Consider the following 25,903-nt stretch of genomic DNA (forward strand, 5'->3'; position numbering starts at 1 on the left):
ATGAATGGAAACAATAAAACTGCTCAGGTAGCTACTGCATTGGTCCAAGCAAGAAGTGATGGTGTTTCTTTTCTTTTCTTTTTCTTTTTTTTTTTTAGAGGAAAAGAGAAGTGGGGAGGGGCAGAGGGTGAGGGAGAGAGAGAATTTTAAGCAGGCTCCATGCCCAGTGCAGAACCTGATGTAGGGCTTGATCTCACAACCCTGAGACCATGACCCGAGCCAATATCAAGAGTCAGATGCTTAACCAGCTGAGCCAGCCAGGCGCCCCGGTGATGGTGATTCTAAAGAGGGTGCAGAGTGCTGGGGTGGGGGAAGTTGGTTGATTTAAGACATACTCTTTTGAGGGAGAAATGGTGGATCAGCTGTGGGGTGCAGGGGAGAAGGCAGACTCAGGAAGGACTCCCAGGTTTGCAGTATGGCTAACTGGATAGTGATGACACTTACAGGGATGGGGAAACAGCACTGGGAGTCAAGGATGTATTTATTTGTAGGAAACAGACTGAACTCAAAAGGTCTGCATACATGGGTGCGAACGGGCTTAATTAGGGCGAAGAAACAGGCATACCTGGAAACAGAGGAACATGGGTGAACTTACAGCAAATCGACCCATAGGGATAGTCATTTCAATATATAAGTAGTACAAACAACCTATCTTTTAATATGAAGGGGGGGAAGAGAGTTGATGGAAATGGCAATTCACTAATCTGCCGTGGCATCACAGGGACAGTCTAAAAGGAGGCAGCAATCTACAGAGGCAGAATTAGAAAAGGCTCAGCATTCTCATTCATTCATGGCCAGGCACTGCTCTAAGACTGTACATGCATTGTCTCATTTAATCATCCCAATAACCATAAATTTAGGTACTAGGATTGGAGACAACTGGTGTTTCCAAACTGGTGTAACCACAATGCTTTCTATATACCTCTCCCCCCTGTGATTCCAACACAAGCGGATAGATGTCTATTGAGAATAACAGCACAAGGAAAACAGGTCAATTATCACCATCATCACTGATAATAATTCATCCGAGAGGCATGACTGGTGCAACAAACATCTATTGCCCGTGAAATGAAAATGGAGGAAGTAGATTCCAAATCTGATGCCTTAAAATCTAGTTATCTGGGGATTTGAATGAAACCAACTTGGAAAAAAAAGAATGCCAATACTTCAGCATGACTCACTACACATATTATTTGCCTAAAATTAAGATATAAAAGTGATAAGGAAATCCTCAAGGTAACTAATCATAAAAAACCACTTTTCATTTCATGCTTTCTAACTTACCAGTGAAGAGAAGCAGCTGCTTGGGGGAAATTTTCATATCTAACAGGTTCGTTAGTGGGTCTATTATGATTTCCTAAAGAAGTCATTTTGATAATAAAATAAACACTGGTTGCAGCTCTTATATTCTGAGGGAAATTTCCATCTGATCATTTCCAGCCTTTTCCAGGCACTGACTTTTGCATCAATGTGTGTCACTAAGATATGATAGCTAAATTCAGTGCATCACCTAGTATGGGCTATTTATTGGCCACATATCTGAGGGGTCTTGGTCGGTGGAATGTTTAAGCCCTTAAATGTGCAGCTGAAATAGCCTCCTAAGTTGCCCATTGGACTTTAATGTTTGTTCCTTTGGAGAAACAACTCAACCTTCTTGAGAGAATACTTTTCCCCCAGCTTTGCACAACACTCCTGAACAATGTGGTGTAATCTCTGCTTGCTACTTAGAAACATCAAGGTCAGTATCCCAAATGCCTGGGCTTTGAGGCTTTTGTTTCTGTGAGGCCATTCACAGGGGATGTTTAATGTGAAGCTTTGTTCAGCTGCTGCCTTAACACTTTCCACTGACGAAGGTCTAAGAGCTTGAAATCCTCACATTTCAACTCATCTGATGGACACGACACTCAAGGCGTGGGCAGCCTGCTCGTAATCTCTACTGAGGGCTTCTCTCTCTCGAGTGGTAGCTCTAGTTATGGTGAACCTCAGGGTCCGCTGTGCTGCCCCTGGCATCAGGGATGCCCTGCATCAGTCCTTTCACTTATATGGAGGGGCGTAGTCTCTCAGACGTCAAGAAGCCAGCAAACCACCCAGTGCGTCTGCCTGGATAAGAAGGGCTGAGGACCTAGAAAGAATGAGACTCCTAGGTTGCCAAGGCAGCTTCGAATCTGGACATCCGTATGAAGATGGGAGAGTATCTGGTTAGGAACTAAGGAACTAAGAAGGAATAAGAAAGGGAGGGTGGAGGTCAGGGATGCACACAGAATCTGGCCAGATGGAAGCTTCTCGATGGGGCTGGGTGATGCTGGGGCTTAAAGGAAGCCACAGAGGGGCCAGGGTATAGACCAGGGCTGCCCAGGTATAGCAGATGCTCACTACATAGGGGTTAATGAATGGTCCAGGAGAACAGCTCTAGCAGAATGTCTGGCACTGTTCTGTATATCTAGGTGATTTCCAGCTCCAAGGGATCTAGAACACATGACACTCCATTTATGTGCCATGTGTGATGGAGGATGCTATGCTGGTCAACTAGTCCATATTTTCAACCACAGGACTGGCTGCCAGCAGGTTAGAAATAAGGAAGAATTGAAAGGCCAAGAGGAAGGACATACACTGCAAGCCATTACCAAATTAAGTCAAGATTCTCCCGCTGGAAGGATTTTTGAAAATCAAGTAGCTAACCATCACTCTGAGACTGGTGAGCAGATTTCAGTTTTGAGAGAGGACACTGTACTAATCCTTATTTGCCTTGCCCTTGTGATCCTGTAAAATATGAAAGTCACATCCAAATCCCTGCATTTTAAAAAAAATGTTTGGTTGCATCTTTTACTAACAACAGCTCTTTCTGATTCTATTCTCATTTTGCTTTTGTTTACCAAAACATAAAGTCAAGCCTCGCCTGAAAAGCAGGCTGTCAGCAAGGACGTGAGGCTTGCAGCCAAGGTTCAGGACTGCCTTTGCCAATTACGGTGATGAATGAAGTGAGTGTGCGGGAGCATCACATGATCAGGAGAGGCAAAACCAGCCAGCACACACTATCCCCCCAAGACAGGATGAGAGCACAAGGACATAGACTGGGGGATCAGAGCGCCCAACACGGCTCAGTGTGGGGGCTGGAAAACCACGGGGCTTGCCACCTAGGAAAAAGACAGTAGCTGCCACTCACACGTGTTTATGTACTGCCTTCCACACTGGAGGCAGCCAGCAAATAATAATGGAAGTGAATGAACACATGAAAATCGTAGCCGTTAGAGAAGTGTACTAGAAACCAAATGTCGTGTTTTCCTAAATGTCACAAAGAAAGAACCACTCGGAATCTGACCCACAGTGTGACTACTGAACTGATTTGGCATGAGTCATTGAGATTCAAAAAGGCCACCCCAGGACCCCTCTTTCAGTTGGAACAGAACTACTGGAACTCACACCAGCTACCTTCTATTGAATCCCTTACTGTGAATGAAAAACTAAGCTGGAGGACACTGGCTTCCATCATTTAATCCCAACGGCAACCCTGTGACTTAGATGCTATTAGGATTCCTTTTTCCAGATAAGGAGAACCAAAGAGGTGATATTACTTGCTCAGGGTCACAAAGCCAGGGAGCAGCAGAGTTAGTCTTCAAATACATGTACCTCCTGGGCTCCAGAACCACCACTTTCTTCCTTAAACTATACTGAAGAAAGGGCTTGGTTAAGAAAACAAGCTGTTTACCTCGACTTACCCAAGGCAACAGCAAAAAAGCAAGGACCTCAAAGAAATGTCTCTTGAGACTATTCTAGAACCCTATGATTCCTCAGTCCCTCAGGAAGACAATACCTGTACAATGTTAGTATTTCTGACTTTATTACTTTCTTCACAGCATCTTGAGGACCCTGGGAAGAAAGACACTTAGAGTCCCAAAATACAATCACATAAATAAAAGGCCAGATTTGCCTTTGGCTGAAGCCACACCCTGACTTTCTCCTGGCCATTTTTCAGGGTTTCTTCACCCTGTGGGGTCTGCCTGATGCCACATGGCGAATGGCGGCTTCCGTTCCCTGGTCAATGAATGGCTCTTTGCATGGTCATGAATGGAAGGCTGCGGGTTGTCGATTTGGACCTGCCAATTCACTAGGACTAATCTCTCAAATGCTTGTGCTGTAAGACATCTCAAAGATGGCTCAGTCCATCTATTTATCTCACAAATTCAACACTAGAGACAAGGAGACATGGCAAGCTCAGGCACACAGCAAGGAAGAAGTAAACACAGGCTTAGGACGCTGAATACCTGTACCCAGCACAGAACTGTAACCCCCTGGGGACTTGTGGCCAAGTACTCGTGTTCTTCACGTTGCTCAGGAACCATGGCTGACCAGTCAGTCACCCCGATTCTTCCCAGGTCAGTCATGCTCACAAAAAGCTAGCATGATAAACAGGGACTAGGAAGGCAGGTGTCGATTCTACCACCTCTGGCTTTGATGGATGGCAGACACCCGTAGGAACAAGAGTAAATGATAACAACCTCCTGTTCCAAGCTGCCAGTGAAGAACAAATTCCAATGGGTGGGACATGCATGAGTGGCAGCACAGGAAACAAAGCTCCCTGCTTGTCTTCATCTTGCTCTAAAATGCCACAAATTAAAGGCATAGGTTTTGGAGTCCGGCACCCCTAGGCTGACACACCATCTGCCATTTTACTTCAGTGCCATTTGGGGCAAATTACTTAACCTCTCTCAGCTCAGATTTGTTCTCTGTAAAATGGGGACCACAGCACTGTCGACATTCAGCAGAGTCACGTCACAATTAAGTGGGACACTGCATACAGTCAGAGCTCTTGGTGTTCTGGCCGAACAGCGTAAAAATCATTACACATTCCCTATCACCACTACTACTATTTCTATTCAGCAGAGTCTTTTAGAATACCTCCCAACACGTGGATAGAAAGGGGAGTGTTTTTTTAAAAATCCAGGTTAACTAATGGAGTCTCTGAGATGAGCATTCTCACACAGACGTTTGCTGAGTGAAGGAGGGACTTGGGCAAAAATCTCACCCATGTGAACGGGGGAAGAGCTTTCCTTTCCAAAGGTCCCAAAGCAATCCACACATCAGACATCAATGTGGAGAACTCCTCCTGTAGTAGTGCCCTTTTCACTCTTTTCAACTCTTTCTTATTAATACGGTCTCCCTGGCCCCAGAAGATAGGAAGACGAGTAAGAAAAAGAAAGACCCCACATCCGAATGCCACGCCTTTCTCCTACTCCACCGTTTCCTGCTCACATGTATTATCTCAAGAACTACTTGTGTTTCTTATTTGCTTCTTGGGAGGTTAGTCCTTGAATGTCCCAAAACACAGCCTTCACACCAGTGACCACCGTTACCGAACAGCCGTGCCCTCCCTTCCCAGCTCTGCTCAGCTCTGCCTTGGCAGTGGTCACAGTCCTTTGTGACCTGCTGGGTGTGAGCACAGTGAGGGCTTCTCACAACACAAGAATGGCTCCGGATGGGGGGCGTCAGGGGACTAGAATGACTGGGGCGGGAGAGAGAGCTCTGCCAGCAAACAAGGGCTGTGACTTCAGGGCGGAAAGCCAATGTTGACAGGTCTGCCTGATGGCTGTTTCTGGCCAGGACCACCATGGCACTTATTACCATGAAAAGGAGCTGAGAAAGCAGGAGATTGGCAGGGAACACCAGGGAAGAAAGCAGATGCGGGAGTCACGGTCGTCCCAGCCGGATGGGGCATTAGGCCACCCTTCCATCCCCACTGCCCCCAACACCGACAGCCTCTGCAATACTACAAAGGTCGAAGACTATGGGAGAAAAGGCACTAAGAGTCACATGTCAGAGCTTGGAGCATGCTTGAAGGCTGCTGTCAATATGATAGCCAAGTAGGTGGCCCTGCATATGTCTCGCACGGGGGATGGCAGGGCCATGCCAATATGGGGACACAGTAGGAAGGGCTCATGCCCTCCGCCTCCCCATCCCCACCAAGAATGATGAGGTACAGGGCTCTCCAGCTACCCCCTCCCTACGTCATAATGAAACAACTTCATATGAGAGGAGGGGACATGAATATTCACATTAAATAGAACAGCATAGGAAATCCACTATGCAAGTTGCAAAATCCAAATTGAGGTTCTTTTTGTTCTGCAAGAATGTTAAATATTACGATGCTTCTCCCCACTGAGACAAAAAACAAAAACGAAGACAATCTGCAAAAGCAACACCTGGTGAATTTTATCACGGCCACATCCAGTGGTGCCCTCTGGAAACTGAGGCACAGTACATCACCTGGCCCTGTGGTCCCTAACATGCCCTCTGATTCCCCATTTTCAAGCACACTGACTATTTTAATTCTTTGTAACCTGACTTCAGCAGAATAATGATATTGGCATCTTTCAGGTGAAGATGGTACAAGGACCCACCCTTTGTGCTTGCCACAGGATTGTCCATGAAGGCTGTCTGGAAGACAGGGGGATAGTGGGTGAGATATCTGTGCCAGGATCCTTATTCTCAGCTATTGCAAAGGTGAGTGATGAAGTGTCTGAGTAATTGGTGGAAAGCTATGGCTGAGGGATGGGTGACCAGAACTTCTTGGCACTCTGAAGGTAGACCATGACTGAGGCTGCCTGGAAATGTCATTCTGCTAGAAGATGACAATGTTCGGGGACACCCCCTCATGACTTAACTAGTGTCACAGACGGTCAGGAACAGACCTGGGAAGCTTAAGTCATCTTTGGGAATGCCTCCATAGAAAAGCAATCCATGCGGGTTCTCTCTGGACTTTCATCTACCCAACCGAAGTGCAGCCCTTAAACCTCTTCCTCCTCCCAAAGAACTAGTCTCTCTGCCTTTCAGTCATGGAAAAGACACCAGGACAAAGTTCTTGTAATTGCCTCTTCCAGTCTTGCTTTCTCTGTGTAACTGGACCTTCCTCCATTGATTTGGTGTGAAAGAAACATCTTTACATGCCAACATGTCAAACATCCTACACTGAAAAATTTACAACTTTTTGGGGAGGAAGTAGTTTATGTAATTAGTTTGCTTTTGGGTGGATATGAATACTACTCAAAAACTGAGATGTGCATACATATCTGAGTCTGTATCCAGAGAAATATAGCTCAGCAGAAGGGAAAAAGTTATCTTAACCATTATTGAATTAGATGCTCATCCTCCAGTTTGCGTTGTGCTATTGGGAGTTCAGATAGTACCAAGTTGCTGTCAACAGGCACTATGCGTCCTTGTGGCTTTTCTTGTCTTCCCCTCCTGCTTACCATTTGGTAAAGAAATGGCTCAAAATGCCATTATGAAAGGATGAGATGAGAAATAAAACCAGCTAAAATGTAAATGGTTAGAACATGAAAGACTTGGCATTAGAAGGTGCTAAAATTAGGTTATGTGTGAATTTAAATTATTCCTACACTATTCTGAGATCTACTCAAATGGAAACTCAAGGGTTGGGGCAGAAGAAGGTAGTAGTTATGAACTTGGTTTTGGAATCATTCAGACCAGGTTTGACCAGTACTATCTCTTCTTTTGTGATCCTATGCACAACGCTTAACCACGGCAAACCTCTCTTTCCAATTCTGCTCAACAGAGGCATGAAATGATGGTGAATAAGCATCTCAAACTTAACATGTCCAAAGCATAAGCCCTGGTCCTCCTCCACAAACCCCTCCTTCCTATAGTCAGTCCTCTTTATTTCAGTCAATGGAAACTCCATCCTTCCGCTTATTCTGTGCACAACATTTGGAGTCATTCCCACTCCTCTCTTTCTCTCACACTCTATATCCCAACTCTCAGCTAATCCGTAGGTACTTCTTTAAAAATACATCAGAATCCCACCAATTCTCACCACTTCCACTGTGAACATCTGAGCCACTCACTCATGGTATTCTCCCTTTGACTCACTGCAATGGTTTTTTCTAATGGTCTCCCTGTTTCCACCTTTGTGCTTCTCATAGTCTCTTCTAAATTCAGAAGCCAGAGTCAGTCTTTTAAAACAAATTCATGTTCCTACTCAACTTTCCTCCCCACAGTGGCTTCCTACCTCATTGAGTGTAAGCAAACATCCTTCCAATAGCCTGACCCTTCCTTCCCCATCCCATGATTTACCCCCATGTTCCTCTCCCTCAGTTTCACCTCTAATTTCATATCCTACCATCCATCCCCTCTAATTCAGCCACAATGGCCTCCTTGCTATTGCTAAGATGTGCCTCGAATACTCCTGTCTCTGGGTCTTAACCCGGAATACTCTTCTTCTAGATATCCACATGGCTTGCTTTTGTATTTTCCCGTATCTCTGTTCGAATGGAGACTTGCCTGACTTCCTTAATGTACAGTTCCCATCCCATCCCCTCTTCCATGCTTTTTTTTTTTAATCCCTCTTCTCTAAGAATTTTTGTGTACTGCTGTATCCCCAGTGACAAGAATAGTGACTGGCTTACAGAAAACATTCAAATACTTATGGAATACCCACGTCAATGCATGAATGAGTGAATGAATAGCATCTCAAAGAACCTAGAGCCACTTACCTTACAAGAATTTTTTAAGGATTAAGTGAGCAACCTGCACAATGCTCAGTTCATTGTAGGGACCAAATAAATAACTATTGGTCTTTCCTATCTCCTGTGTCTATTCAGTCCAAAAGTGGCTAAGTACTCTTGTGGTTAAATATTTAATTCATAATTACAGAACTAAGTACTGCACAGGGGACACCTAAAAGGAAGGTTATCTGAGCATGTAATATAAGGCAAATTGACAGCAAATGGCAGAAGCTAGGAACTCAGATTACTGCTCTGCCCTGAAAAGGCAAGACTATTGCTGAAAGTTGGCTCTAAGCCATTGAGACCATCCTATACCCTGAGTGACTTTGAGTCATGTAATGCGGTTTCTCCCCCATAAAGATGTCACCGTAGAATGATACTTTTTCCCAGATGGAAAAATGTAAATATATGGACTGAAAAAAAACTATGAAGAAATGTATGGACACGAATGGGTTCTACATGGCTTGGGTATTTTCTATCTCTATTCTGGCTGGAAACATCTAAAAGCAAAAAAATGAAGACTCTCACTGCTGTTCCAAAACAGTGTGTCTCAGTTTGATCCTGATTTTTTTTTAAAGTTTCATTTAAGAAAAGGCTCTCAAAGTATAGGACATCCAGAGCTGCAAAACCAATATCAAGCCTGAGATTTTATAACTGTAGAGTAAATTTGATAGAAATGAATCATTGCCACCATCCTGTACACTCTCTACAAACAAGCCACCACAAGCCTCTCTATTAAGTGGGGTAATTTTTACCCACGTATTAGGATCAGGTTGTGTCGAGAAAGACCTAGTTTTCTTAGTCCAGCAGACTTTTCCTTAAAAATGTAGCAATTGTCATCATACTAGGGTGCAGTATGATGTGGGGAAGCTAGGTCCTTTCGGAGCATGGTTGGGGAATCCTGGGTGACCAAGCCTAATTTCTGGGTTCCTTTAAAAATTATTTAAAACCAAGTGAATTGTTAAAATTGTCCTGTTTAAAGGTGCAAATATGCAGCTACCTCCCACTTTGATAAGTAAAATAAACAAAACCAGGAACCTGGCTGAAAACACTTGGAAAACACAGATACTAAGGACTCAGCTTTAGTGGCTTTTAAAAAGCAGAGGAGAACTAAATTGGTTTCCACTTGGGCAAGAGTTTGTTTCTTTCATGTGTCACAAATCAAAATCGGTATTTCTAGACATTTTGAAAGCCCTACCGGAGAGGGAGTGGGAAAGCATGGAGCCTGGGAGTCAGTCAGGTCTGGCTTCAAGAATTTCTGACCATATGATGCTGGCAAACTTACTTGCCTTCTGACAGCTCAGTTTTCCTACCTGCATAATGGACATAACAAGGTCGATTTTGCAAAGATTTTATGAGGGTTAGCAATAATGCATACAAAGCCTCAGGCCCAGGGTTTGGCTCGCTGAAATGTTCAGTAAATGGGGGTCTTTGCTATTATTTCTCCACTTCCAGTCAAATTATATAATTATAATTAGGCTTATAATTCAGGTTATAATTAGATAAAAGGCAAAAATCAATTTCTAATTTTAAAGTACTTTTTATATAGCTAGTCCATTGGAAATGTAAGGTTCGAGTTAATCCCGGAAGGTGGCACTCACTTGCCTTATGGAGAACCATCTCTTCTAAATTGGGCACCAGTGTACTTATCTTCTAATAACATTTTCTTTGGTCTCCCATCAAAAAAACTTTAAACGTTGTGGGACAAATCTGATATTTCATTAGCACTTAGGTCCTACCATAAAATTTCTGAGGTTGATGACAGTGTCTTGGGGTTATTTTGCTTGCCTTTTCTCTAGTGATAGGTTTCTCTGGTCCAAGAGCTTTGCAGTCACCACTAGTGTTTATGGGTCATTGTTAGTGACCTTTTGGAAAGAGAAGTATTGAGATTGATTTTAATTCTAGGGCCAGGAGATGCAGCATCTCAAATGTTCTCTAACCCACCCTTCTCAGAGCTAAGCCTGCTATTCTGAGGGTATATATGTGTGTGCACTGTGGAGGTTGCAGTTGGTGAATATATAGCATTTGCCTCCTGCTAAAGCAAACTGGAAAAGGGAAGGTATGAAGAGGTAGAGCTTCAAAACTTTCCTCCTCAGAAATTCATGTACTGAAATGCCAATTTAATGCCACACGTCTGGAGAGACTGATCACCTACATATGACTTCCTCTTAAGGATTAAAAAAAAAAAAGTGGGAAATAATTGAGAGAATTGATGGTGAAAACCTGGCAATCTCTACAACATAACAGTTTATCTTCCCAGAAAGGAGAAAGGAACAATTTTATAACCTTAAAGAATTCTCTGGCTTATCCATAGAACGACAGGGAGGAGGTGATGTTACCCCCCCAGGGGATGTGGCAATGTTCAAAGACACTTTTGGTTATTACAACCAAGGGGATATACTATTGGCATCCAGTGGGTAGAGGTTAAGGTTGCTGTTTAAACATCACACAAGGCACAGATGAGCCCCCCAACAAAGAATTACCTGGTCTCAAATATCAACAGTGCTGAGACTGGGATATCCTGGTTCATACCTATTTACAACCCATGAAATACTTTCTGTACCACTGCCTTAGTCTCCAATCAAAAACACAGTCTGCTACTTCCCAGATAAAATGCAAACTAGGAATTCATCCTGCCTTTAAAAAGTATCCAAAAGAAAAACCTAAATATTCAACTCTGACACCAATTCCTCGATCTAGCTAGACCATTACATACGCACAAATTCTATCATGGATGAGGGAAACACGGACTGCTTGGAAACATAAAGCTAAAAGCAACAAATACATATGACTTATCAGGGCTATCAGAACAATCCAAATATATGAACATGTTGGAGTAGCCCTTGCTTTCTTAGAAACACCCATTCTCATTGATGCCTTTCTTTCCAAAGTTGGTCACTCCAGCTGAACTTGCCATGCAGAATGTCTCTGGATTACACTGGACACATTTGTACACATTTATAACAACCCCCTTCTCCCCCCTCCAGAAAAAGGGTGAGTGACACTGCTTGTGGGTTTGCAAATTCAGTCCGGTAAGGCAACTTTGAGCTCTCATACTTTCAGCTCAGCCTTGAAAATCTTTGACTGACCTTGATGGCTTCCTGGAATCCCACATAATATTTAATGGGAAATTCAACTCTCCAGAGAGAAGTGTTTTCTGATAGTTAAACAGTGTCATTCCATGGGGCTTGTAACCGTGACCTCAACTTTGACTTTTGATTAGGAGTCCTCCCTCTCCTCACCAGATGTCTCTTCAGGCTTCCTCAAGCTTGGCACTATTTCAACATTTTGGGTGAGATAATTCTTTGTTATTAAGGGCTACGCTGTGCATTGTAGGATGCTTATCGACATCCCTGGCTTCCATCCATTAGAATTCAGTAGCACCGCTAATCTATTTGTGACATTTGTCCCCAGACATTGCCTAATGTCCACTGGGGCGGGGGGGTAAAAATCACCCCCAATTGAAAACCACGGAATTATCCTAAGGTTTTCAGAAAGTCCAACAAGCTCTCAAAACTGAATTGATTTTAACTTACTTGTTGGGGTGGGGCCAGAGAGCTTTTTTTTGGTGGATGGAAGCGGTAAAGGGCCTTCTGAACATCCATCCAAGATGATCAAGGTCTCAGACTAAAAGGGTTGGGAAGTCCTGGTCTCTAGAGAACGTGACATATACAACGTGAACCCGATCCCCACACACGGCAATGAAGACCTCAATGACAATGAACAAACACGCTCTTCTGCACAGTACCTCCTCCCTGACATCATGTCCCTGACCTGCCCCTGCTAAGGGGTTCCCGGATATTTCACAACTGATGACGAGGCGACCAATGAGAAGGAAATCATGATTTCACCAAAAAAAGTTCAAATTGCAACGAAATATGTGAGTTGGTTGACTGAAGGCTTTTTATTAGATGCAAGGAAAATAACACACATTTTTTGAAAAAAAGAAAAGAAAACCTCTTAGTTTTCAAAGGAATCCGGGTTTTACTGGGGAGCAGTAGATTAAAAAAAAAAAAGGTGAGTCTGCATACAGCCAAGTATTTACTGGAATTTACTGGCAAGGCTTGCAATGAAAGCCTGGGTTTCCCTGGGCAAAGGGGAGCAAAAAATCCCACATCATTCCCAGGGGTCTTTCATTTTAGCTGCATGGGTGGGAGGGGGCTGCGGGAGGAAGGGAGTTGGGGACAAGGGGAAGAGAAAGTCATGGGAAAGAAGCCAACGAAAAACTAGGAAAGATTCTGTTTTTGCTGAGCCCTGGCTGCAGCCCTCACTTTTATTATGATGTGATAGTATAAATCTGAGATTAAAAACAGCTTCCTAAAATATGTCAGAATTTTTAAAGTCCTGAAATAAATCCAGACCTACTCTTCACTTCCTTTGAAGTTAAATACACACTCTGAACCTATTTATGTTTCTTTAAGAAATTTTAACAATAACTTATTTTGAAATATATCAGACCTACAGAAAAACTGCAAGATCATCACAAAGAACTCCCTCATCCAGGTTTTCCAGTTGCCAACATTTTACCACGCTGCTCATTCCTCCCTCCCTATATAATAATGGTGTATATGCATATATGAGTGGCTTGTAGACATAATGTCCCATCATCTCCAAAACTCTACTTTCCCCAAATCAAGGACACTCTCCTACATAAATACCATACAACTCTCCAAGTCAGGAAGTCACTACTGATACACCACCACCACCTGATCGTGTTTCTTTTTAATTATTCCCTCATACAGGTTAGCGCTTTATATCCACATTTCTAGGCCAATGCAATCAGGATTTCAGCTCCTGAGTAGCTGGACCCATTCATTCACTCATTTTAATATTGTTTATTCTATGCCCACTTTGAGTAAGGCAACAAGCTTAAACAGCGGGCCTGTTCAGCCCAAAAGAGATTAAGGTTTGGGGCAATTAAATAAGTGATTTGGTTAATAGGCTTTTCACTTGAAATTGTGGTGACTCTGTTTCTCCCTTTGTTTTAGCTATGAAGAAGAAAGCAAACCCACTGTTTTTTCCATTATATTTTCCCTCTTTTTATCTCACACAGTTCCCAAACCATAGCCAAGTCTTATCCTTCACCTGCCATGTGGATGGAGGAATACGTGGTTGGGACAATGAAGGCTGATGAAAGGGACAGAACCCACAGTGGTGGACTGTCCTACCAATGGGAACAGAGAAGATGCAGCGTTGCCCAAAGAAGAGCTTAGTTTTAGCTCAAGAAACAGTTTGGAAGACGTCTCAATGCATTTGATGGGTTTTATTTCAGCCAGAGAGCTTTTAGGGTGAACTCACTTTTTAATAAATTTTAATGTCATTATTCACTTGTAGGGCAGCAGGTTACATTCTACAGCAAACCTTATCACCACAAACATCTGCAGATCCCCTAACTGGCTTTGACAAAATCTGATCTATTGTCCCAATTATCTACAGATCCACTGAACAAAAAACTTAGATTTATTACCCCAGGTTATTTCATTTCTCTTTGTATATTAAAACGTCAGACATATCACCCAATGAGTGTTTATTAAACATGGGATGCTTTTTTTCTCAAAATCTCCTAAAAACCCAAATTTTGCTTTTTATTTGGTTTTAATTTTAAGAGAAATAATTTTTTCATATTCATCCCTTCAGAGCACTGAGCAAACTTGTTAATGGCTGAGGAATTCCAGAATGCTTCAAATAGTTACAATTTGGGAGAGTAGAAAATCTTAAATTTCCTCTTTCCACCCAAGGTTGCATTTTACCACTTCATCAACTGAAGAGTAAAATGAAGGGATTCTATCTTGGGTAAAACTTGGGGCTTGAAAGTCAGAAAGTCCCGGGTTTGAAGCCTAACTCAGCCCCTTCTCAACAGTGTGACCTAGACCCAACTAGTTAACTTCTCTGATGGTGCTAACATCATCAAGTAGAGAGGATTAAATTAGACATTATGGGTGAATTGCTTTGTATAATTCCTAGCAAGAAGTGAATGCTCCAAAATGTAAGTGATTGTTATAATTAAAAAAATCAAAGCCCGGGGCGCCTGGGTGGCTCAGTTGGTTAAGCGACTGCCTTCGGCTCAGGTCATGATCCTGGAATCCCTGGATCGAGTCCCGTATCGGGCTCCCTGCTCAGCAGGGAGTCTGCTTCGCCCTCTGACCCTCCCCCCTCTCATGTGCTCTCTCTCTCTCTCAAATAAATAAATAAAATCTTAAAAAAAATAAAAAAAAATCAAAGCTCTCCCAATAATCATGGAAAGAATTACATTGTGCAAAATTAAGTGAAGGAAAAAAACCCAGCTCTTTTGTGGATAAACTGAAGCTATCAGTTCATCCACTTTCTGAAATACTGAGAATTATTTTACTTATTTCCCATTTCAGTGTACAGCCAAACTGAGAGTGAACGTAACAAATTAATGAGTGCTTTTAAAAAAGAGACCACCGGAATGGTTTAGAGTTTAATTCAGATGTCACCCTAAAGGGAAAAATAACACCACCAACAACTATCTGGCCACTGGAAAAGAAAATTGATGACCTCATCATTTGATCTACAGCCAATGTTGGTGCATACATTTTAATTTCAAGGGGGTGTCAGTGTGGGGCATGAATGTGAATAAATCCACAAGGGCTTTCTTAACACTGAGGAGGCTAAGTTTTGCCAAGCTAAATGATGAGAATCACAGTGATGGAGGAGACACTGCCTCAACCCCGAGTCTTCTGAAGTGTCTTTCAAACACAGCCCCTTAAAGCTGATCTCCTCAACCTTTACCCACAGGGCTCAGTGAATATGAAAAGCTGCCTTCCTGAAACTCCCTTCAAAAAGGGAATGATCTCTTGGAATCCAAGCTTCTGCAAGGTGACTACCTGGTGTTTCCCATTTTTGTCTTCTGCTAAAAAGCATCAATCAAGCCTTGCCCTTTTGGCCCATTGAACACATAAACACTCTTTCTCCTTAACTGAACTTACTGCCGCGATGAACTTGAACTCTAAGACGCACAAGAGGAGAGTTGTTTTAACAGCTGCTTTTACATGGAGGCCCTGGAGTTACTACTCTCAGGACAGCTGGTTCTGATAAGGCTCTCTTTGCACTGTCCTATTTTTTCTAATGCCCAGCTGTCAGAGAACACCCACTGCAGAAGCCACACAACAGAAGAAAGGCAGGAGAATGGTACTCACTTGGATGTAAGGGCATCCTACCTCGGGACTCTTTACAAGCTGACATGGAGTTTTTCTCTCCAACTTACTTTCATACGTTTATTGATTTCTTGGCTAGTTGAGTATTAATTGCTAAAGACGCACAGTTGTCTGAGGTTGCCCTGTCCAATATGGTAGCCACCAGCCACAGGTGGCTGGTTAAATTAGAGTAATTAAAATGAAATGCAATGTGAAGGGGAGTATCCCTGTTGCACTTAGCCACATTTCAAGTGCTCCATATTAGCCACATGGGGCTAGTAGCTTCCATACTGGAAAGTAAAAATAGAAAACATTTCCATCATTGTAGAAAGTTACCAGACTGCATTGGCCGAGGCATATGCTCTTTCTAATAAGAGAAAGGGGATGCAGATCTGGCTAAGAATAATAGTTTTTTAGGCTCAGCCTTTATTGATTACTTTCCACACTACTTCCTGCACACTCTTTTTTTTTTTTTTGGCTGCCAATGTTCCATTTTATAAATTTTTGGAAAGGGAAGTTGTGGTCTTTAAAACCACCCATGAAAATGATCCCACTTTAGAGGAAATAAAACAACAAGAAGCAAAGGTGGTGGCGTGGCAATCCACACATTCCAGATCTTTTTATTGGTAATCATTAAATAACACAGGGGAAAATAAACCTCAGCCAGGACTTCCCACGCTTGTGTGGAGGCTGAGAACACTAGCAGGGGGAGATGGAAAGCCAGAGGCCCTCTGCTTACCCTGGCTCTCAGACCACTGAACTCATGTCTGGGTTATAACGTAAGGGTGAATAGAAGCACACTCTCTGATAGGAGGTTTTTTAAAAGTTCCATGCCACCAGCCAGGGAGCATTTATCCCTGAAAATGATTGTGTAATTGTACATTTAAAAGGAAAGATAGGAGTGATAATTTTTATTTAGTGAACAAAGATCATTAGGAACGCTGTGTGTTCTTCTCAGAGCAATCTGTATTTTTGTTTTTGTGATTGTAATGAGGCTGCCAGAGAAAAAAGCGTCAGTTCTTTAATTACATGTATAATTGGTTTTATTTGTTTAATACCATATTTTCTCCTTCTCCACTTGAATGTATCGCTCTGACTTGTTCACTGCTGTATCCTTAGCACCTAGAACAGTGCCTGGCTCACAGTCGGCACGTAAAAAGTATTTGCTGAAAAATAAATGATGACCACCCCCCTTTTTTTTAAAGGAATGACCTAGAATTATTTACTCCCTCTCCATAAAATAAATCTTCCTCGACTGCCTTTACTAATCAGGATTCCCTCCCAACCAATTAGACGTGGACTCAATCTCTACCTCCCACTCCACATTCCAAAGTTCCCATTCCTTCCCGTTCCGGAGGGACAACTCGCTGACGGGGGTCACTGACGAGACCTATACTCCTCCTCAGGGTCTAATAACTCTCCTATCCCTGCTTCCCCCACCTTTGGACTTTTAAAAACTGCAAAAATAGAAATCTGTCAAGCTATCATGAAATATGAGCTGTCAGGAGGCAGGAACAGAGTCTCCCGTAGGCATACAATCACTGTAAACAATGAAAAACCAAAAAAGCCCGCTAAGTTTTATCTCCAATTAGATAGATGCAGGCCAGTGTTTTGCTTGTTTTGATTAAAAAAAAAAAAACAGTCTTATTTTTAATACTCCATATTGATAGAGCCAAATAATGTATTTCTTATTCCTTTTTTTAAAAGGCACCAGCAGTATATTTAAGATGTGTCTTCATTAGTAAAAAAAAAAAAAAAATCTCTTGTTTATAAAAAATGCATATGCATTTAATGTGACATTCCTTATGGTCAAAATCTTTATATCCTCCTCCTAATCTGGCTAATGTGATAACATTAAAATGAAACAAATGTTTTGCCATTCCCAAAACATAACCAGTTGTTTGAAGTGTTTATAATCACTGGTTATGGGAATTTACCAATACAGAAATAAATTTGGAATTTCTGTGGCTGGAGTCAAACAGACAATATCAATATTAGCTAAATAATGTTGAGGGTGATGAAGTCTGAGTTTTAGGTATACCCTTTATTGAATATCAACAGGAGTTTAAAAAATCATTCTGAATATGGCTGTTTCTATCACATGAAGCAGGATTAATACAGTCAGTATACTGACACTGACATTTTATTACAGTAGATGATCACATAGTCAAATGGAGTCATAAAAGCACCACCCTCATGGGGTAACATGGGGGCTAAATATGATGTGTGTTTGCTTAACTTGGCTTGGTACGTAGTAAATACTCTGTAAAAGTTAGCTATCGTCATCTGCTTTGGAGAAGTTATCTTATTTCACACCTTATATAAACCTCAAACTCACATAAGGACTCCCTGATTTTGGTCCTTTCAACCCTCAATTACCATACTAAACCACATGTCAAATAGAGGCTCAACAGGGGCACATGGAACCAATAGGCATCAGGGGTCATCTTTATGAAGTACACTTTCTTCAAAACTGCAGGCTCTCTTAAAATTTCCAAGTTTGATGTGATCATATTTTATTTTTCTTTAATAAGAAATTCTTTCTGAAATGTATTGCAGGTGAACAAATAACAAAACTGACAAACATTGAAGTCTTTCATGGTTATCTGAACACAAAGAATAAGGTGTGATCAAATTTGTGCACATTAGGTTAGTGTTTTCCTGTCCCTAGCTCTTCTTACATATTTAGAACCATTTCTTTTAATCATTCATTTTGTCTTCTGGCTATGTTTTATCATTATCTACAAATTCAATAAATGGAGCATTCATATTTCATAGTTGAGACTCAGTGAATCAGGACAACAGTATTAGAAAAGAAAAAAACCCAACAAAATGTTAAGCCTTGTATATTTTTGTTTATATCCTAAGCATCATTTCCAATTCAGAATTTTTTTTAAGTATCCCTTTAAAATACACATTTTAAACTACCCAATTACATAAAGCTTGCCCAGGTTGGCCACTCAGGTTTGGGAGAGGGACGGTACAGGTTGGAGGGGATTTACAAAATTAAAATGTATCTTTTAAAACCAAAAGAAACATACACATGCATTTCTAATTCACATAGCCTATTTGCCTTTACAGTTTGCTGATAAACACTGATTTTTAAACATTGTATATAAAATTAAATAACATGGAAAAAATAAATATGCTTTATTATATAAACACATAGAAATCTGTACCGCTCAAAATATTCAGATAATACTAGGCTTGGCTGCTCAAAACTGTATTCAGAAAGTATGGTAGTGATATTTACAGTCTTTATTTTTGCTAGAGATAGATGCAGTGAGGTGATAAAATACTGTTGTCAGACATTTTCTCTTCCTACCTAAGGAAGCTGCAAACTTTAATATGGAAAATGAGGTAGACACAAATTCATAAGTTGGCCAGGCAGAAACAAAAGCACAGTTCCTTCGTGAGCTCATAAATTCTCATTATTTGGGTCGACAAGCATTATTCCAAAGCACCTAAAGCAAGGCTCAGAGAACACTTTCAGGTTTGTCGTGAAAAACCCCAACAAGCAGTTTCTCCTAAGGAGAACCACGGTCTCCAAGATGATCAGCAAGCAGGTACATGGGGCATGGCAGAAAGGAATGCTACAGGACCAGCTTGGAGAGGTGATATCACCTGCAACCTCTGTTACTTTCCTTATCTCGATGGATCTGCTTACTGTTGCTGTTGCGGATTTTTAACCGGCTTTGTGCTGTGGTTTGACAGCACAGAGCACTCTTTCCAATGTATTCTCTAGTGATGGGACATGGGCATTCCCTCCTCAGTCTGCTCCCAGAACTCCGCTCCCAGGCCTGACTGCAGGAGCCGACTGAAAGGCATATCAGGGTAAGAACCTTATTTTGAAATCAGCACGTTACCAAGTAAGAGTGCAAGGACACATTCAAAATAGGACAGAAAAGGCTGGATTTTTGGAGGCTGTTTTTCACCATCATGATTCTAAATCTGCAAGGACACGAGCCAGAACTGAGGGTCTAAAACAGGCACTTGAACCTGACGTTCACCTAAGCTTCATTTTAGAGACTCTGGCAGCCGCGCTAACGGTGATGTGGGTTTCTTTCCTAAATATCTAAATACCTAAAAACCCTAAATACCGTAACAATTGTTGAATGAGGCCATCTCCCTTTTGACCTTGGAAAAGGCCTATTCGCACAGCAGCAAGTTGCTTCTGAACACTATCTCTAGTAGGGGGAAAATCTGGGGAGAGAAAGCAAAACCTACTGAAGGACTAATTGCTACCCTCGGTCTCTAATAAATCGAGTTGGCTTTCAAGAGAAAGCAACGCGTTAGCACCTCAAGTATACTTTTTGTTGTTGTTAATTTCACTGTCAGTTACAATGATGAAGCACCATAGGAGTGGCTTTATGGCTATTAACACGATTCACTGAGGTATGCTTAAATTTAGAATTGCTCAGAAATTGTACCAAAGCATCCACGAAAATCAACATAAAAGTAAAATCAAAGTCCTACAAGTAAGAACCTGAAAGACTGCCCTCACACACGTATTTAAGTAATATATTACAGATGTATCTACTTAAATAAAATGCTTTTGATTTCATTTTTTAAAAATCACAATGAGAAGCCTTGCACAGGTGGCCTTGCTCCTAGACTGCAGAGGCATTTAAATATATACTCGAGTAACGATCGCTTTACAAAGGAAGCATGAAAATCATATTGGTGGCAAAAATAGTTTCAAAATCCATGTATTCTCTTCTGTGTATAACAGGGCATTAGCATCTCTTTCCCTCTCTTTTTCTGTGTGTGTTTCAGAAAACTGTGTGCAGGCCTAAGAAGAACAACTACAATAAAAATCTTAATGTTTTCAGTTAAATTAGCAGGTCATATTTTAAGATTTAAGCATTTAAGCTCTTAAAACATCTGTGGGAGAGGGTGGTGATCCTGTGTAAAAAAATTTGAGTGGTATTTAGAAAGCATTCAAGGATGAGAATGCTATGGAAACAAATATAATATACATTATACATTGTATATAATGTGTATACATACACATATATGCATACAGTATATAATATTTTATGATTATACACACACGTGCACACACACACACACACACACACACACACACACACACACACCCTCTGAAGGGTAGGGGATATTTTTGGGTCAAAATTAAAGAAAAACAACTTTTTAGAGGGCTAGTAGTTTCTGAGACACAACTCTGATGTGGTGTTGCTGTTGGCTGAGTGAACAAGGTAAAAATATCATGGGCTCAAGAGGGACAATTTCATGAAAAATAATCTGTCATAGGTGACTGAGGGAAGCAGGGAATGCTGGGGGATGTTCCTGACATTCCATGGTCATTTCTGATCTTTTTCACAATGTTCACTTTGGGAGGGTGCCAGTACTGCAAACAAAATGTTTCGGGTGAATATATATCTGACTCCGAGTGGCATTTCTTAAGCTCTTGAATGAAAGCCTGACAGCCCAGCTAACTAGTACCAGGAGAGATGATACTACTCTACATTTCTCTAGCTTTCTACTTAAGACTAAGTACAACGGTTATAGAGCTAGGTTCTACCTGCAGACACAATCTCAGATCCTGAAACCCTTGGTTCTTAGAAGCATCAACAGGTATTAGTCATTTCACTTCAGTTAATCTGTTCTTTATCTGGTTTCAGGAATGGTTAGGACTTTTCCTCCAAACCCTATAGAATAAAAAAGGCTTGCAGATATGACTTCATATACTACTAAATTCAGATTCAGTGCAATTAATGTATTTACAGAAACATTTACTCTATTTACATGAACCAGCCCTAACGGCTCCACAGATTACAACACAACTTAGCGAAAGTACTGTTTTGACATAGCCGACTTTCTGTTTGCCAAGAGCTGCCCCAGAAGTTTGCATAGTATTTACAGTGGCAAACCTGTCTCGCGATGTCAGCTAAGCAGATAGCAAGGGAAGCCTAGGACCAAAGCAAAAAAATCGTCTCAAGCGACGGGCTTTGTGTCTTGGGGAAAGAGAGAGAACATTTCGGATACCTTGAAAGGCTCCAAGTCATGGAGTCCAGTGTTGTTGGTCTATTGCATTTTCACAATGATTTCAGTCTATTTTGTGGGCACAGCCTTTGTGGTCACTGAGTTGAGTATGTACCCAAGTCACATAGAGGCAAATTATAGTCACAGAAGAAAAAATTGCTTTGGCCTCAATATGCAGGTATCTTCCCCCAAAAGTCAAAACTCCCATAGTTTAGGAAAGGAAAGAATGTCTGCTATTGAGTTGTCTGCTGAAATCACTTTGGAGCTTCATAACTACAAGAAACTTATTTCATTTCTTTAAAATATCTACATAGACAGTCTTGCTTTCCTAAAAAAAATAAAACAAACAACAAAAAAACCAGAAGCTACTTCTTGACATTGGCCCCAGGCCTATATGAGGTACACGTATTTCTGTAAAGTCACTTTGGCAAAATCACAAAACATTAATTCTGTTGTGTGTCAGTATGAAAGAAATCATAGACCACAGCCCAGTTTCAGGGGTGCCCTTGTGATTAGGACAACTGTGTGTCGCCGAGGAGTGCCCCAGAATACCCTGGAATTGGGTCTGTTAGTTAAGATAGTTTGGTTAACAAACATTAATAGGGCCGTACCGAACTCCAAGGGCCAGTATTCCATGCAGCGTCTTGAGGACAAGCATGTATGTTACACTGCTCACGATCGGGAGGCTTATCGAGGATTTCACAGCTCAAATCTGGAAACCGTTCACCGCTGGGCCGCTGACAGACCACCAGTCTTGTCCGCAAGCCTCCACCACATAGCTTAGTGCACTGGAAGAAGAGAAAGCAAAGCTGTAGTCACTCTGAACAGCCAATGACAAATTGTATCTTCTTTCCCGTAAGAACCATTTCTTCACCAAATTCTATCACGGCATCGGGCAAGGGAAGTCTCTAGGTGGACCCAAGCTAAATTACCAACCTATTTATATACAACAGACTGGAACAGTCTACCTTAATGGTAGACACTGTTTATTGAGTGTGTCCTCATCACCTGTACCTCTACCTGCTTTTACAGGCAGTCTCTCATCAGAGGAGACTCTAATTATGTGCTCCGTTTTTACAAATGGGACAAGTGAGCTTAAAAGAAGTTAATTAACTTGATCAAGGTCAATGCAATAGCAAGTGACTAGATAAGACTGCAGCCGTTTCTTTGATGGATACGAAACCAAAATTCAAAAAAATAAAATTCCGTACACCACCCAGTACACCAAATAAAGGATATAATGACTTAGTTGGGTTTATTTTCTGGCAACTTCTAAGAAGCTGTAACCAACTTTTGGCTCTTCTGTGACTCTAATCTCCAGAGACCTTTATGACGTTATGATATTTTATGCTCTCTCTGAGTCTTGGGATAATGATGACTTTCCCGGGGATGAATAAACAACGTGGTGGGAACGTTGGATAAAGCTCTGACTCTGGCTAGACCCAAACCTCTGAGGCAGGAACAAGTTGTATTTCTTGGAGAGTGCTGCTGTGCTCACATCCAGGAACACTGACATTTGGCTCTCCTGCTGTGTCAAGGCCAGATCTCCCACAGAATTTGGAATGATCTGGTCTGTGCTGACAGCAAGCGTCACAGTGAATGCGTGTACTCTCCTGGCTTTGGTCCAATTACAGAAGCTTAATCACAGGCCCCACAGGACAGAACTCTGTGAGGAGTTTTGGGAAACCCGTAATACATGAGTCTTGAAGCCTGACTCCCCCTTCCTGCCTTTCATCAAAGCCCTCCAGAATGACGTACTGTCAAGCAAAGTCAACAGAACACTCTGTTATGACTTCCTATGATTACTAGGTTATGTGAAAGTAGACATGGGATTTCGGTTAGCCAGGAGTGTGGACTAACGTGCCCACCCATCTCATTTGTCTTTTTCCCCTCTTGGCACTGGGGTCTCCAAGATGTTAATCCTCACGTTTTATTTTATAAATTTTACAGTCAAGACAGACCAATGCAACAAAGCTCTGACTATGTGCTCTCCCTGTGGACTCAAGAGTAGAGAGACATATTCTTGGTTAATTACACACAAAACAATAAGCATCTAAGCCCTACACAGAAGAGCGGCTTGAAAACCCTATTTGATAATAATAATACTAACGATAAACAGTAATAGTAGAAATGATAATGATTATCATTATTCTAATAGCAGTTAACTCTGATTGAAGACCATGTGCTAGGTATTTGACACACTATCTCATATACTAGTCATGAATTGGTGCCATTATTATTCCCATTTATAGATGGTGCTATAGATATTGGCAAGGTTATATAATTTGCCAAGGCCACAAAGCTTATGAGAGTCACGGCTGGGAGTAGAATCCAGTTTTGTCTGCTCCCAACACTCTACTGCCCCTCATTGGTCAGAGGATGCCACTCTTAAAAGGTAACAGCTGAAGAATTTTATTATTTGATATTATACAGCTAATTATTCTCTTCCATCATTAAAATGCATCATCACTGATGGGAATAACAGCACCTATTCATTCTGGTTTCATCAAGGATTTGAAATACTAGGATTTGGTTTCATCAAGGATTTTAAAGATGCCATGGGAGTAAGAGTACATCACAAACACCCCAAAACTATGAAAAAAGATGGTAACTCTGTCACGGACCAATTTAACACATATTTCCCATTACCTTAAAAGTGTCCATATTTTAATCAACAGAGGTTAACCCATAATTTAACCTAGCATTTATCTGCATGCTTTGCTAATTTTCCTCTCCTATGTATTTAAAAACTCTAATTGGTAATAAATGCACTCTTAAAATAGTTCAGAATTAAGACAGGTCTCCTGGTTAATCCCAAATCAAGAAGCTTTCACTAGAACTCGTTCTTCATCCTTAAACTATGAACGGCAGCAGTTTGGTCAGCAAAATCACTCTGTGTTTTTTCCGGAGGACGTACAAATGGATGGCTCTCTCTCACCTCTCCCCAGTTGCCGTAAGCCCATTGAGGACAAGGGCCAGATTCACAGGCTCTTTGCTCATCGGGTTTTATTCTCTCCACGCAGTCATTTGCGGTGTATCCATTTTCATCCTGACACACAACCACACGCCGCTGGGACCCACCAGCACAGGTACTGGAACACTGAACACATCAGACATCAGTCAACAGGTTAATCCCTACCTCGATCTGCAGTTTAGGGACACAAAAAGCAGCTGGTTGGAAGGTCAGAGACAAATGTGACAGAATGCGTTCTCAAGTCGTCCAGACAATGGACAGAAAGGAAGCACAAGAATTTCCCTTTTGTGGGGCTGTTCACTAGACATGCCTTATAAACACCCAGGCAGCAGAAACAGGGCTTCTCCTTTGCACACATTAGGACCTCAGTAGGCGTTCAAAAGATGCCCCAGGAATGATAATGTCTTGTGACTTCCAAAGCAGTCCCATTTATTATCTTCCTTTAACCCATCTGTATCCCGGAGAAGTACAGAGGTGTTGTTGATGGACACCATAGTCTATGAGAGACTCTTTCCTTTTCAAAATCCCAAGTGCTTATTTAGATCCAACATTTGACTTCCCTTTCAATGCAGAGGTCAAATTGCATGCTTAATGACACACCAGTTGTTGAAATTGGGCTTCCATATTAACTCATTCAATTATCCAAAGCATCATGGAATGTCACTTGGACATCATTTCCTTGCAGGGAATGTTCCTTTCTCTCTCTTCACAGTAGCCTCGACTTTAGTGGCCGATGGCAGCAAGATGTGTGTTTTAATTTATTTTTTTACTTCCACAAGGACCTTAATTGGATTCCATATTGACAAGCCTCTCTTCAGGGGCACTTTCTGTCTACTCTTCTCTCTCATGGTTGTCACGGAATTATGTTTGCATTTCAGCTAATTTCCCACACAAGCTTCTCATAGTTCTCTTATTTATCTACATCTTGAGTGTTTTTTTCTTTCCACAATGAGCTTATCTTTTCAAAACCAATGTGTTTGCTAGTATCCTTCACTCTGACCCTTAACTTGTAAAATCAGTTTGCCTATAAAAAAACCCAACTAGTCCTCAAAGCAGTGCAATTCCCATGAATTATTTAGTAAGCCTCCAACTGCACTGGCAACATTTTTTTTTAGTTCTGGGTTCTGATGGCAGATTTGTGCTTTCTATCAAACCCTAGCTCAAACCTGGGTTACTTCAAAATACCTGCAAACAATGCTTCTCACTGTTCAGCTTCTTCCAAATAAAGCTGTGAATGTGTTTTTGGGCTTATT

General features: G+C 41.6%; 1 protein-coding gene and 1 long non-coding RNA gene across 16 annotated transcripts in view; one reads left to right on the forward strand and one right to left on the reverse strand.

Annotated features, from left to right (window-relative positions):
- LOC141374209 (uncharacterized) overlaps positions 1–22,019 on the forward strand; it is a 31,527-nt gene extending 9,508 nt beyond the window's left edge. For 6 of the 10 annotated variants that reach the window (XR_012380929.1, XR_012380930.1, XR_012380931.1 and 3 more), the window contains 2 exons: positions 6,373–6,498; positions 13,570–22,019. This is a non-coding gene — a long non-coding RNA (uncharacterized lncRNA). Of the gene's footprint in view, positions 1–2,549; positions 6,499–13,569 lie in introns of all 10 variants that reach the window. The other 4 variants (XR_012380926.1, XR_012380927.1, XR_012380933.1 and 1 more) reach the window with 3 other exon arrangements.
- ADAMTS9 (ADAM metallopeptidase with thrombospondin type 1 motif 9) overlaps positions 1–25,903 on the reverse strand; it is a 159,590-nt gene that overhangs the window by 47,962 nt on the left and 85,725 nt on the right. For all 6 annotated transcript variants that reach the window (XM_073901495.1, XM_073901496.1, XM_025885665.2 and 3 more), the window contains 2 exons: positions 24,615–24,776; positions 22,288–22,464 (listed from right to left, as the gene is read on the reverse strand). In XM_073901495.1, coding sequence (XP_073757596.1) covers positions 22,288–22,464; positions 24,615–24,776 — 339 coding nt within the window. The remainder of the gene's footprint in view (positions 1–22,287; positions 22,465–24,614; positions 24,777–25,903) is intronic.

The sequence above is a fragment of the Callorhinus ursinus genome, unplaced genomic scaffold (genome assembly GCF_003265705.2).
Source record: "Callorhinus ursinus isolate GAN/ISIS: 27379988/994484 unplaced genomic scaffold, GSC_fseal_2.0 scaffold15, whole genome shotgun sequence".
Taxonomy (NCBI): Eukaryota; Metazoa; Chordata; class Mammalia; order Carnivora; family Otariidae; genus Callorhinus; species Callorhinus ursinus.